This window comes from Eublepharis macularius, chromosome 14 (assembly GCF_028583425.1).
Source record: "Eublepharis macularius isolate TG4126 chromosome 14, MPM_Emac_v1.0, whole genome shotgun sequence".
Taxonomy (NCBI): Eukaryota; Metazoa; Chordata; class Lepidosauria; order Squamata; family Eublepharidae; genus Eublepharis; species Eublepharis macularius.
This window is the reverse complement of record NC_072803.1, coordinates 29,717,852-29,732,650: the sequence shown is the minus strand read 5'-3', so window position 1 is coordinate 29,732,650 and position 14,799 is coordinate 29,717,852. Positions and strand designations below refer to the sequence as shown.

Genomic DNA, 14,799 nt, shown 5'->3' with positions numbered 1-14,799 from the left:
ACCGTCAATTTCAAAGACATTTCAAGAAATACTGCAACAAGGTCTCCAAATGCAACTTTGCAATGGTTTAAAACTAGCAGGAATCCCCTACAGAGTTGAAGGAATGCTGGAACAGAGCACAAGCCATTCTAAAACCGATACATTAAACAACACAGAAACCACCCAGGGAGGTCAGATGGACAGCAACAGTTTATTCCCGGCAGAAACCTGCATCAGGCTTGCGTGACCCTGGTTTACTCGGATGTAAATCCCCACAGGCTTTGCTTCCAATGGCCGATTTCCTCCCGCGTAAGCGCAACGAGGAGCCTCGCTGCCCGAGCCGGTCCCTTGGGCGCTTGCAGCAGCTCCGAGCCCTTCCCGGCCCAGGCAGGACAAGGGAGGAGCCGGAGACGGGGCAGCAGGTGATCCCACCCGGCAGGGGCGGGCACTGACCGCCCCCTCGCTCTGGCTCGGCGGCGGCGGCTGGAGGAAGGCGGGCCGGGCAGCCAAGTTCCCTGCCGGCGGCGCCTTGCGGCTGCTGCGAATTAAGTTTGGCAACAACTGCGGTCCGGATCCGACAGGCTGAGCATGGCGGGAGAGCCTGGAGCAGCCGAGGCTGGATGAGGCCGAGGAGGAGAAGTCGCCTGCCGGGTAGGGCGCGCCGGAGGAGACGGAGAGGGAGCGGATCCCTCTCCGCCCCGGCATGGCTCGCTGGATCCCCACCAAGCGGGAGAAGTACGGCGTGGGTGAGTGGCCGCAGGCAGTTGCCTCTTTCTTTAGCCCCCGGTTCCGATTCCCACGTGCAACCCGCGTGTAGCGCGCCAACAGCTGTAACATTTTTTTCGCCTTTCCCAGCGCCCTGCGGGAGCCTCTTCTAGGACTTCCCTCCTCCTCTTTCTCTCTTTAATTTTTCGATCAAAGAGAAAATGGTTTCTTTCTGAAGGGCGCCGTTTTGCCATTGGGTCTGCTGTGTATTAAAATGTCATTCTGCCTTTTTTCTGATTCAGGAAGAACTCTTCTCCCCCCACCCCCCGTTCTTTTTTTTAAGGATGAGTGAGATCCCTTAAAGCAGACTGGTTACCTATTAACATCCTGTTATCTGTCAGGATGGAGAAAAGAATGGGTCTCTCTTCCCCACCCTCTCCCTCCACAACTTGGATGGTTCTGGGTGAAATGGGGGGAGGATCCAATTCACATTAGGGACTGTCAATATAAGCAGAAAGGGAGCAGTGGGTGTTCCGGATCAGCCCAGAATTCAAAAGTGTGACTTGATGGCTAAGACCACCAACTTCTGCTGTCTTTCTCCTTCTGCTTTCCTGTTCCCCATTCGTGGCTTCCCTACTGGCCTGCTCCTCCTTTTCCAGGCAACTCACTCTTTCCAACACTCAGGCTTGACTAATAACTCCCTGAGATCTGCCAGGGCTTGCCTTCGCCTCCTCAGTTGGGGCTAATTGGGAGATTCTCTGCATATACTCAGAGGCAATGGCTGTTGGGGCTCAGCCCCCCTTTCCCTGCCTCTTTTCTTTTTCTGCCCATGACTTTTCTGTCCCTACCTTTTATAGCCCACCTTCTGTGGAGCTCAGGGTGACTTCTTGGGGTTTCCAAAGGCAAATGAAGCTGCCTTTCCTTTAGAGACCATTAGTCTCTCAAGGTCAGTATTGTTGACTGTCACTAGCAGCAGCTCTTCAGGGTCTCTGGTGAAGAAGGTCTTTTAAATCATCTGCCCCAGAATCCTTTTAACTGGGGATACCGGGAACTGAACCAGAGACCTTCTGTAAGGAGAAGACTGAAAAGTCCTGTATTGAAATGTCCTGCACCCAATCTTGTCCCCTTGTGTCCGATCTACCAAGGATTGGTAGAGCATGCATATTACTCATGCTCCTGCAGTCGCTACATTGGCTCCTCATTCTTTACCGGGTTCAATTCAAGGTATTGGCTATCATATACAAAGCCTTTCATGTCTTTGGTTCCTCATATCGGCAGGAACGTCTCTTCTCTGTTCCTCCATGACAGCTTCACTCCTCTAAGCAGGGCCTTCTGAGGGTGCCACACTGCAGATGGGCGGGATCAGCCACTGCTTGTACATGTGCCCTCACCTTATGGAATGGCCTGCCTGAGAAGGTCAGGAAAGCCCCTGGTCTCTCAGTTTTCTGCAAACTATGCAAAATTAACACAGGAAATAGGGCTATATTATGATGGAATGGTTAGGAAGATGCTTTAATAAAGGGAAAGGGACTGTGGATTGCACTACTGTGTATATCTGTTGCTCTGTGTATTATCTTACTATGAAATTTCTGCATTGTTTAACCTTTCTTGTTGATATTTATGTTTTATTTATTTATGTATGTTATTTATAGTCTGTCTTTCTCGCTGAAACCCAAGGCGGATTACACAGTGTCAGTCAGTACAGTCAAATTTCAAGGATGTTTCAATAAACATTGTAATAGGATATAGGAGTGCAAATGTGCAAAGCTTTAAAACCAGCACAAATCTAATACAGAGCTGAAGAAAGACTAAAACAGAGTGTAAGCAATTCTAAGCTGGACATGATGAATGAAATTTAAACTATCCCAATAGGATCATACTTATTGCAACAGACAGTACATAGTTGTAAAGTCTATAGTCCCTATTCCTTTACTTAGGCATCTTTTGTTTCAGACTTCTGTTTGGCTCAGATTTCTGCAGTCCTAATTCTATTTTGTTACAATCCCATCCTGTTGATTGCATTGGTTTATAATCTGCCTTGAGTCTCTGTGAGAAAGATGGACTATAAATATACATAAAATAAAAAATAAATCCCAGGTCTGGGATGTTGGGGGCCTTTCTGCTCTTTGTTTTTTTTTTTCACTTGATGTTGCTCTTTGTGATATAACAGGAGGAAAAAGCCCCCCAACCTGCCTTTCTGACACCCGCAGCAAATTTCTTGTGCCTTTACTGGCCTATTAGAGCCAAGCTACGTGATCAGGTGGAGCGCAAGTGGAGGGCAAGTGAACAGGGAGGAGGGATACACGTGAGTCTGTTCACTTGCCAGGCAAGAGTAATTCGTCACTCGTAGCTTGGCTCTCAGTGTGACGGGAAGTGCACTACTTCAGAAAACGGGGCTCTTTACGCGGCTTAACCCTCCGCTCAGCACTTTCCTGCAAACTTTTGCCAAGCTGGGGGAGGGGGACATGGAGAGACCCGCTTCCCTTCCCTGCAGGTGAAGACTTTGTTTTAACTTCCCTTTCACCCACCCTATTAGCTGCTGTTTGTGCTAACAAGCGGATTGAATTGTGAGCCTCAGCTGTGGGCATTGGTGTATGTCAAAGAGTTGAGTATATATCCCGTGCCAAATTAGAGTTTGGCTCTCTGCTTTGCAGTCTGAGCAAGTCATGTAGATTGTGCCAATATGCAAATATGCTTAGTCAGCATAATGCTTTCTGATTTCTTACGGGTCGGGCCAGTGGCCTCTCCAGAACACTGAGCATTCATGCCCTGCCTGATCAGTGGATGTCCTGCCTGGCTTGCACATGGATTCCTGAGGTTTCATGGTCAAGCTTGTTTTCTCAGGTTGCAAAGAAGACTTGCCATAAAAAAAATTAGCAGCGTTCTATATGACTAAATTCTGTGCCAGACACCAGCTTCTACACATATACAGTGGGAATGTGGCTGAGTAATGCCTTGTGTGTCCCTCCAACATATTACTCTTCTTTCCTGTGGCTTTGATGGGGGGGGGAGTAAGTTGATGCTCAGTGGCAGTGCATCTGCTTGGCATGCAGAAGTCTCAGGTTTAATCCCTAGCATGTTCCGTTAAAAGGATAGGGTAGTAGGTGATGAGAGAGACCTCTGCCTGAGACTTTGGAGAGCCCTTCCCAGTAAGATTAGACAATGCTGACTTTGGACCGGTCATCTGATGAGGTCCAAGGCAGCTTCATGTGTGAATGTGCCTCTCAGACTCTGCAGCATGCCCCAAGTGCCCTTTCTTTCAGCCACAATGCACAATGGACAGACTCTGGCACAGTTCTTTAATTTCTCTTACTTTCTCAGGTTCTTTGAGTCTTGTCCAACTCTTTGCTATTCCTGCACTTTGAATTATGGCTTGCTCTTGACACAGTGCATCGTCCGTACATGAATCATGTGCATGCATGATGTCTTATGTATGATACATTGAGACACTCATCTTCCTTAATATAGATTGTTTTCTGTGATCTACTGTACCGTTTTGCAAAGGCTTGACTTTTGTGGTCTGCAAGCTTATTTTTTTCCCTTTAGGGACTTTAATATAGCTTCGGGTCTTCTGGAGGTGGCCTGGATGTTTGCTGCTTTAAAGTCTGGTCCTGCTTTGCTAACAATCGATGCTCTGTTTACTTAAGGGCTCTTAAAAAAACATCAAACTGTCTCGAAAGGAAGTTAGGGAAGAGTAGTGCTTGAGAGACTTTGCTGGTGGCAGTAAATTTAAAAACACATCTGCGTGTCCTTTCATTTTAAGAACTGGAGGGAAACCCCACAGTTTTGCATCAAGATCACAAAGGAAATTTGCATCAAGATCACAAAGGAAATTGCATCAAGATCACAAAGGAATTCCGTGACTCACATTTATTATGCAAATTAAATGGTTTACATATTTTGCATAACTCTGTGCTGTTGGAAACACAAGGAGCTATGTGGATCATGAAGCCCTATCTTCCAAAAGGAGCGCCTTTCTGGATCAGTCCTGTGATCCATTTGGTCCCACTTCCTGTTTCACACAGTTGCCAACCTGTTGTCCTAAAGGACCAACAACAGAAAGGCCAGACCTTCTCCATTACTGCCTGCTATCGCTGGAGTTCAGAGATTTACTAGCTCCGGACATGGAGGTTCCCTTTTATCCTCTTGGCCGGTAGCCACTGATGGACACATCCTCTGATCTTCAGAATTTCTGCCAGGTTTCTGACCACATACTGTCAAATCTGCAAAGGAGATCTAGTGGGTAAAATTGTTTGAAACATCTCTAGCAGCTCTAATAGCAACACTGCCCTACAAATAGGTGCAGTACTATCAAGTTAACTATCAGAAGGAGCAATCTGAAATATTTGCATGGGTAATATTCAACACGTATCTCTTTTAAAAACAGAAACATGGATGGGATATGCATTTCTGAACACATTAAAGGAATAGGTGCCAAGTTGTACCTGGTATGCATATTTCAAACTTGATGCAGCTTGTAACTTATGTACACATAGAAGGCTACAAGAGAAGACTTTGAAAATGATACACGTTCTTTTTCTCACAGATGCAGATACCCTCCAGAAAGAGTTTTTCTTTCCAGGCAGGAAACAAACAACAGCATAACACAACCTTTTTCAATCTTGTTTATAAGATGTGACCTATATAGAATAAGCCTTTTTCTCTGGGAAACATGAAAGAGGGAGGAAAACTAAACCAATACAAATGGTCTTTTAAATTCTCAGATAGCTTTAAAAAGCATTTTAATAATGATTTCTGTGTAATATGAGGGGAGGGCTCTTTTTTCTTCTGGAGTATGAATAAAAAATACTGAACATCTGTGTCTCCTTACGTTAAATTTTGTATCAATATAAAATAGGTATTCTCACCATGCTGGGTCTCTTTAGACCCTACTACTTTTGACATGTGTTGTTTCATTCGCCCTTTACCCTAGTTGGGGTCTAAATGACCCCAATGCCTTTATAGTTAAGAATGCAGTGAGGAGGTGTTGCAATGCCATAGAACAATCAAACTCTTTAGTGTAGAGTAATACATAGAGTAGGAAGTAGCTGAGGGTAGTTTCACATATTTTTATATCCCTTTTGGAAGACATCGTCCAAATACATAGAAAGTTTAAGAGTTAAATCTTGCAGCTAAACTGGTATTTCTAGCCATTAGTTTCAAGTGATCCAAGTCTATGCGAACGAACCATGTCCACCGTTTTTTGGACACATTTTCAGTTCCAGCAGGCTGATAGGTGGGTGCTGTTGCATTGATTTCATTTCTTACCTGTTGCAGTGTACATGTTAAAAGCTATGTTGCCTTATCTAGATTGCTGATTTTTTTTAAAGGGTGTGTTAAGTCTGTGCACTCTGAACTTTGTTTCTTTCTGTGGTTGAAGATGACTCATTCAGAAAACAGGCTTTGTCCTATTACTGTATTATTGTAGCTTTGTTGTAGGGGTAGGAGATATCAGGCATGGATTTCTGGAATTTGCCATTGTAGAGAAGTTCAGATGGCAGGTTGTAGTACTCAGATTCTAGTGGAATTTCAGAAATGCCTTCCACCCTATTCTTTGCTCCTGCAGTTCAACCATTGGGACTGCACTCTGTCCATGTGATGAACTTGGCTGCATGCTTGTAACTGGCAAAGGGGAAAACTGCAAGAGATAAGCAGTCTTTGTCCAAAGCCCAGAGCACTCCACAATCTAGTTATTCAAATGGCTGTGGCCAAATAAGGATAATAGATTTACATTGCTTGAATGTCAAACCTAAAGAGACAGAGATGGGGACAGCCAAAGCCTAGATAGTAATTTCTTCTTCTTGGGGCACGAAGATCAGGACTGACCCCAGAAGGGGATGGACTCCCCCCCCCCCCAAAAAATTATAAATTCTCAGAACATGAAGATATTCTCAGGCTCTTATCTCTTGGATGGGCACAAGCCAAGAAAGACTAAACCTTTACTGAGGAACTCCATCTTGTCCACTTGTCAAGGAACATTGAGGAGTTCCATCAAGTCAGAACTAAGGTAATGATAGACTTTGAAATGTTGTAACTTCAAGAATTACTTTCCTGTCCTAATTAAACATTGTTTAGGATACGTGCAGAATTTTTAAGTTTTAGAGAATTACATGTTTTCACCTTTTTGATATCCTTTCTCTGCCTGCTGGTTGAAAAGACCATGTGTGCTCCTTTTGTGATTACTTTCTAATATTTTGAATGATCCAAGCATGATCTCTGCAAACATCCCACGCTTATTTAATCCTGCTTTCCAAAAGGGAGGGGCAGTGGGTGAGCACGCCATTCCTTGAGCGCAATAGCTATGAAGTGTGAAAGTGAGATAGATGGCTTTGCTGGCTAGTATGAGCCAGTGGGAGATGTGGCAATGTAGGAACAGAGTACTAGATTTATAAATCTGCATAGCAGGTGATACTCTTTCAGAATCGGTGGGGGCAGTGGTTATATTCACACCAGTGTTATTTAGAGAGGCACCCTAAGGAGTCTCTCTAAATAAAGAAATTGGTTAAACATCCGCAACTGTAATTGAAGTCCAGTCTGCGCAGTCAGTAAAATGAAGTGGTGAAGTTTTTGCTTGGATTGTACCTTCTTTGGCTGCAGATGAAAGGCTTCGCGTTTGGGGGTTGGCGTTCCCCCTTATATGTGTGTGTGTTTTAAAGGAGTCCTATTTAGGAAGGTTCCAGCATGTGTATGCATACTTACTATCTGTAACTGCAGTGGCACAGTCCAGGAAACATTTTGCCAGCTGGTTTTCTGTTTTTATAAACTGGGCAGAAGAGATATTAGAAGCAATTAATTGGAACAGCTAGGATGATAATTTAAATAAGAACAGAGGTAGGAAGTGAACAGGGTAGGCTCAACGTATACTTTGAGGCAGCATAATAGGAAAAAACTAATTTTATATCTAGAGAAGTTGGCAAGAGGATGTAAAAGCCTGGTTACGGGGCCAGAATTAGTCTGTAATGCATACATAGATTTTAAGTACTCTTGAGCAGGGACCTGAGTTCTTGGTTAATCTGTGATACTAAATAATTCTGTTGCAGAATTCTCAGAGCAGGCCTGCAAAAGCCACGTATCACATTCATGCTTGGCTTGGTTTTGATGTGAGATTTCTTATGCATTCTTTACAGGGATGTAAGGTTGGAACTTGCCCTTAGATTGTCTGTCTGCAGCTGTGATGAATTGGCCCTACTGTCATTTTCAAAAACCCACATTTGCAAAATGCTGCTGGTGAAAAGTAACATTGGGAGCTTCAGATGATTGATGTGGCTTTTAAGAGCTCATGTTCCCCACCAATTTCCCTTGTTCCTGGTTAGATGCATGTCAATTTCCTGGGATATTCTTTTTATTTGGAATAGGTGCTTCCAAGTGTTGAAATGAAACACTTGGTGTTTGAGAGGCATCATTCTTAGAAATAACAATTGTTATTGTTATTAACATTGCAAACACAGATGGAGGTCAGAAATAGGGAAGAATATGCATTCAGTTCAGTTACTGATTCTTAGGTTTAGTTAGAGAGGCAGCATGGTACAGTGGTTAAAGTGTCAGACTAGGATCTGGGAGACCTAGGTCAGAGTCCTCACGCTGTCACAGGAACTCATAAGGTGACCTTGGGCCTGTGTCTTTTGAGTCAGATCTTCCTCGTGGGATGGTTGTTGTGGAGATAAAATGGAGAAGTGGAGAACGATGTTGTAAGTTGCTTTGGATTCCCATTGGGGAGAATAGCAAGGTATAAATATCTTTAAAAAATGAATAAAGTAGTTCTGGTACATGAGGAGGACTAAAGGAATTGCTCTAAAGGTTTTATGGAAATGGTGAGTTTTGAGTGGGAACTTGAAAGAAGAGACATTATCCCAATAGGCAAGATGCGAACACTTTATACTGAGAGCTAAGCTACAAGTGACGCCTGACACAGGTTGGACACTTGTCAGCTTCCCTCAAGTTTTGATGGGAAATGTAGGCGTCCTGGTTTTACAGCTTGGCTCTCCATTACAGCTGCAAGACCAAGACGCCTACCTTTCCCATCAAAACTTGAGGGAAGCTGACAAGTGTCCAACCTGTGTCAGGCATCACTTGTAGCTTGGCTCTGAGTCCTACAATTGGTCCATCAAGATCAGCATGATCTACTGATTGGCAACGACTCTCCACGGTCTCAGACAGAAGTCTTTCATATCACCTGCTATCTGACCCTTTTCATTGGAGATGCTAAGGATTAAACCCGGGACCTTCTGCATGCAAAGCAGACGTTCTGCCACTGAGCCATGATCCCTCAAGTATATAATTGAGCATAAACTGCCCTGCAGTCCCTAGAGAAGGGGAGGATGAAAAAATATAAAAGTATAAAAAGCAAGATTGTTGCATTCACTCTTAAGACCATGAAGTGTTTTAAAAATCTAATGCAATAACGCAGCCAAAGTCTCTGCATTTTATTTTCAGAGTAGAAATGGAGGTGATAGTGACATGTGTTTATGAAGATGTTATGGAAAAGGCATGGACAGGACATGGAACACGGGGAAAAAGGAAACCAAAGCACTGAAGTAGAAAAACAGCACTAAGTCCATGAGGCACTAGAGTTTAGAAACTGATTCTGCCACACACAGTGTGGCCGACCTCCAGGTGAAATTTGGAGATCTCCTGGAATTAGAACTGATCTCCAGACTTCAGAGAGTAGTTCCCCTACAGGAAATGGTAGCTTCAGAGGGCAGATGTCCCCCAGTCCTTATCCCTTGATGCAGCAAACAGGCAGAAAGTCCTTTGCATTCGCTGCAGGAGGCAGTTTAAGGGCCATGTCTGGCCGTACAAATTGCCCTACCTCTCAAAGAGACCATGTGGGCGTCGGTTGGGATTTGTGAGAAGACGGTTTCAAGCTGCCCACTTCTGAAGCTAAACTTCCCAAACTCTAGTCAAACCTGCCTGCCTCTCCCACATCTACCACACCTACACTAGTCCATCATGAGAATCTGGCTAGCTGAATCCAGAGGCGCATGCACAAGTATTGGGAGGCCTAAGGGAGAGCAGAGATAGTTGGCACCACACAATCTTTCAGCCAAGCTCTCTCTTAAAATACATATACTTTGCATTTTCAGTTTTAAAAATGTACAAGGTAGTTTGCAACAATAAGAGAATAAGAACATGCAACTAAGGTTTAACAAGAAAACAGCAGCACACAGCTGCTGTTCTGACTGCTGCTCAAGGAAGATCTCTATCTCTCCCTCCCTCCTTCCTCTTCTTCAGGATAACTGGGCCTCAGAAAGAGTCCAGGAGGGGATTTTCATTAATATTTATGATGATGATGATGGAAGGAGCCTTTTTCTTTGACTCTGTGTCATTACACTGGTTGACTTGCCCATCCGGTTGCAAAGCTGGATCTAGAACCCCCCAAGCTGCAACCCAGAACTTTTTTAATGCTGGCAAAAAGCATGCCTTCAATTTTAATCAGAGAAAGAACTGGCCTAGTTTTCAAAAGCTAGGGAATTCTGCTCTAGGGCAAGTTAATGGAATCCAGAGCAAGAATATGACAGAGCACACTCCCTACAGCAGGAGACTTCTGTATAATTAAAAAACACTGTAGGAGATTCAGTTTGGCTGGGGCCACACCCTGCTGCTCACCTGTCATAATGGGACCTCCTCTACTGCCTGTTCTTATCAAACAAGTATTCACTGGCTTAGTTTAGACACCACCAGGAACCCATGCATAAACCCCTTCTGCAATGGCCAATTTTGCTGGTTCAGTTCCCATACCGCAGTGGGGTTTTTTTGTGACTATCTGCACCCGGTTTACCACCATAGTGGTACCACCCGGAATGGTCACTCTGGCTTTTCCACGGCTTTCCTGGGAGTGCTTATACCCTGGCTTTTAAAACATTTGTTTCCCTGTGCACCCATTTTATCCCTTCTTTTAGCATTCCACCCTCTTCTGCCCGCCCACCCTCTGCCAGTCCATTTCATTGTGATTGGTCACCGTTGTCTATCCAGCCACTCCCTCTCCCTCCTTTCCATTCCTTCCCCCTCCCCTCTTTCCTCTCCATTTTCCTTTCCATTCATTTTTTAAAAAAATAATAAATCCAGCATAGGATCAATGCACCAATGGGTGGAGAGGGAGAAATCTAGAAAATAGATTGATCAAGCATTCCAAAGATGCATCAATTCATTGCATATGCAAAAAAGAAAAGAAAGGGCTGGCACTCTGATGTCACTGATGAAGGCATCAGTGATGAAAGCTCCTTCACTCATCAATTCTGACGCACTTTGACATGGTGCAGCTTAGAAAGAAGGGCCAAGTTTGTTTCCTTAGAAACCTAACTTTTCTCATAACTATCTGGTATTTATTAAGGTCCCATTTTAATTTTATTTTATTTTTATTATTTTAATAACTGTATTTTATGCTTGTAAGATAGATTTCTATTTTTACTGTTTTTAACTTTGTATTGTGATGGCCTTTGGCCATATACAATTAAACCTAATACTTATACAATTCAATTCAATTCAAATACCTTTAATGGCATACACTAATACTTATGCTTAGAAAGAAGGGCACCACGCTGACCAAACATGAGAGGTGCGAAAGGGCCTAGACAAGCCGATTCCATTCCTTTCGGCTTGACTTCTGGGATAGTGAGAAGTTATATCCCCAGTGCATAAGGGGCTATGGTTTAATTAAATTAACTATAGTTATTGTAATTGGCAGAACTTGGGCACTCCGCTAAATCCAGCTAGTTAAAACTAGATCAGGAACCATGGTTTGGAGCTGTTTTTTTTTTTTAAATAACCACAGCCAGTGTTAATTATGATATTGCATGACGTGTGAACACAGATATCCCTGCTTGTTCACTGGTCTCATCCTTCCCAGTTCTGGAGTGAAGGGCGAGGACACCAGCGTTTCTGTAGGTGAACCAGGATGTATGCAGTTGTGTGCTGAATCTTGAGTTTACAGATGAATAATAAGTAAAACCAACTGTGGTTCTGTCTCATGTCTAAACTGAATCATTGACTTAAGGATAGACTTGAGCCTGGTTTTCTTTTCATAGACTTAAGTTCCCCTCTTGTTCATCTCTTCTTCAGTCAGGTGGGTAGAAAACTGTCTTATCTGAAGGCATGCTAAGGTTACTCAGAGATTTGTGTGTAAAAGCTAACGATCCTTCACTGTTGCTTTTTTAAGACCTCCCAGGAAATTATAGCTCTATTTCCAGGAAGGAGAAGGCAGCTGAGGCTGGGAGCCTGCAAGAAAACAAGCTTGAAACCATTTGCTGGGGTTTGTGAAAATCTACCAACAAGCCTTCTATTTTTGAACGATTACAAGCTTTTTAAAGCAATGAAGCAGGATTTATTTTAGGATGCTCTGTCATTATGCAATCAAGAGGTTCTGAAGAAACCATGAGCTCAAAAACAAAAGGGTCACAGGTGCTCCATAACATGCAAGAGGAAGACCCGCCTTTAGGAAGGGTGTGTGATCACATGTGCTTATTAACCCTTTCACCTCCTGCCAGCCTCAAGAAGCATATGGCATTCTCACTCCGGCCCTGAGCATGGTCCAGGAACAAGCCACCTGAAGTCCTCACAGTTAGGAGCTGTGGGAAGGGGGCAACAACTTGGACATCCTGCCCCTGCCAAATCTCTCCTTCATGATTCTATAAACTTAAAGCTTTGAGTAAGTCAATTTCCCCTTTAACTGCCTTCTAGATCACATTCAGTCCTCATTGAGCCATTTTGGGGGTGGAGACAATTTTTCTTTTGGTTAGTTGACTTAGTCATATTTTCCTGCATAGTTGGAGAGTCCCCTGAGTATGGCGAGACCTCTGCCTTGTCAATGAGTGGCCAGGCCTTGTTGGTTTCTTGATCAGCATGGGGCCATCCCACTGCACTGTTAGATGTTTGCATGAAACGGTGCCTCAGCCTAAAAGCATTTGCCCCAGATCTGCGGAACCTTTGCTACAAGTTGATGCTTGAATTATTACAAAGCCTGGCTATTTCTGCAGCCCCGTACTTTTGTTTAGGGAAGAGAGAACAAATACACAGAAGTTGGTCATCTCTGTATTAGAAAATGCAGTTGATAATTGACTGCCCTTGCCATTAAACAGTAACAATCAATATGGATGAGAGGGGAAGAGAGATTTTCCGGTTCTTCCTGGTTTCCCTCTAATCTGCTCTCTCTGCTTTCCAGGCAACCTGTGATAATTCTTAATGCTGTTATTGATTCACTCAGCACTGTACACTACAGAGAGTAATGAGCTGGGTAGCTGAAGCAACACCTTCTAATTAAAAGAACCCTGAATCAACATGAATGAATGATACCGTGGACATGATCCTGCACACAATTGCTTGCATGTCACTTGGAAACTAATAGGATGGATGTCAGATCTCTTCAACAAGTACTTTGCGTACCTGTGCACACTTACTTGAGAGTAAACCCACTGAACTTGGTGGCGCTCACTTCCAAATCAACCGTCATAGGATTAGGCTGTTAAGTTGGTGAGATTTCTGTAAGCACAACTCTGTATGGAGGGGAGGAAACAAGGGTGAACCCACTTTAAGAGAAAGTAATAGAATTAAAAGGTTACAGCTATCCAAATAAGTCTAATGAAAACAAAGATTGTAGGTAGCAGAGTTGGATGGTAACACTTTTTTATTAGGGTAACACTTTTTTATTAGGACCTAGCAAATTATCACAAGTAATGAGCAAGCTTCCAAGTTACACAGAACTCTTATTCAGAGTGGATATCCAATACCAAAAAAGGGGTTGGGGAAGAAGAAGAGAAAGTTTCAGAACATAATAGGAAACCCCGTGTCTGCATAAATGAATGTATGAAGTTGCCTTCTAGTGATACAAACCATTTCTCCATCTGGCTCAGTTACATTTAACCTGAGTGATAATTTCCAGGGCATCAGGCAACATCTGTAACTGAGATCCTTTGAACCTGGGATCTTCTGCCTATAAAGTATGTGCTGTACCACTGAGCCACTCTCTCCCTTCCCTTAGGGCCAAACTAGATGTTTGTTTTTTTTCAAGAGTTAGGCCACAGTTTCCAGGACCCAGTTGGGTTCCCTGCATCTGCACAGCAGCTGCAGGGAATGGCTTTTAAAAAAGAAAGAAGAACCCAAATGGGCTTGAACGCTGCCCTGGGGGGCACCCTATCCCCAGCTGTTTCCCTATATGGAAACAGCGCTGGAGGGAGAGTGATTCCCCATTTTTGCTGCTTTAGGTGCCATGATGAATACTTCACATGGAACAGCAGAAACAGGCTAATAGCTCCACAGTGTGGTTTCCTTGTTAGAAAGAGCCCTTCCTCCCCTCATGGCAGTATTTCAAGCCTGTTTGGACTCGCCTTTATTTTTCTAAAAGTCATTCCCAAACTTGTTGTGTGGCTTTGGGGAAGCTGAGTTGGGACTGGGTTTCCCAGACCTTATTCTTTTTTTAAAAAATGGATTTCAGGTTTGGCCTTTAGAGTCGCTTCTTGAAAATGGAGTCCAGGAAGTATTGCCCATGGTGATATAATGTGATGCTGAATGAGAGAAAGGTTTGAGAAAAATATCTGTTGCCCCTTGCAAATATGAAAGCCAGAAGTTAATCAAATGGTTTCTCCAGGATTAACCAAAGCTCGTATTTCCCTTGGAAGGCAGAAAACAGATGAAAAAGTATGGTAGTCCTTATACTAACAAAGCTGGAGACTGATATTAGGTGATACACTACATAACTAGAAGCTAAATTGAGCAGTGTTACCTAGTGAATGGAGAGCACATGGCCCTCATAAGACAGCGATAATGAATAATGAAGACAGAGCATCAGAAATACCCCCTCATCTTCCTTTGGTAACTTACTTTAACTCAGTCAGATGATGTGTGTATCACATTAAAAGAAACCTCTTCCTTGTCTCTTGAAATCAGTTTTCATCAAACCTCAATCTAATTTAATTGCATATTTGCGCAATGCTTCGACTCCGTGCTGCCAAATCGCTGCCCACAAATGAGAGAGAGAGAGAGAGAGTGTGCACGCTTGTGGATTCAAAGTGACCACAAAGAAAGGATAGTATTGGAGCACTAAAGCTTGTTTTCTGTAACCTTAATAACAGCTGTAGAACAATTTGCAGCATTGCGTTTGAAACAAACATCAAACGTGCCTTT

The 14,799-nt window shown here is 43.5% G+C and overlaps 1 protein-coding gene across 2 annotated transcripts in view; it reads left to right on the top strand.

The window, feature by feature from the left end:
• The first annotated feature begins 357 nt into the window (after positions 1-357).
• DOCK5 (dedicator of cytokinesis 5) overlaps positions 358-14,799 on the top strand; it is a 167,205-nt gene continuing 152,763 nt past the window's right edge. Inside the window, exon 1 of one of the 2 annotated variants that reach the window (XM_054997336.1) lies at positions 358-725. In XM_054997336.1, the coding sequence (XP_054853311.1) occupies positions 600-725 (126 nt within the window). In that variant the 5' untranslated portion in view covers positions 358-599. The remainder of the gene's footprint in view (positions 726-14,799) is intronic. The other variant, XM_054997335.1, reaches the window with a different exon arrangement.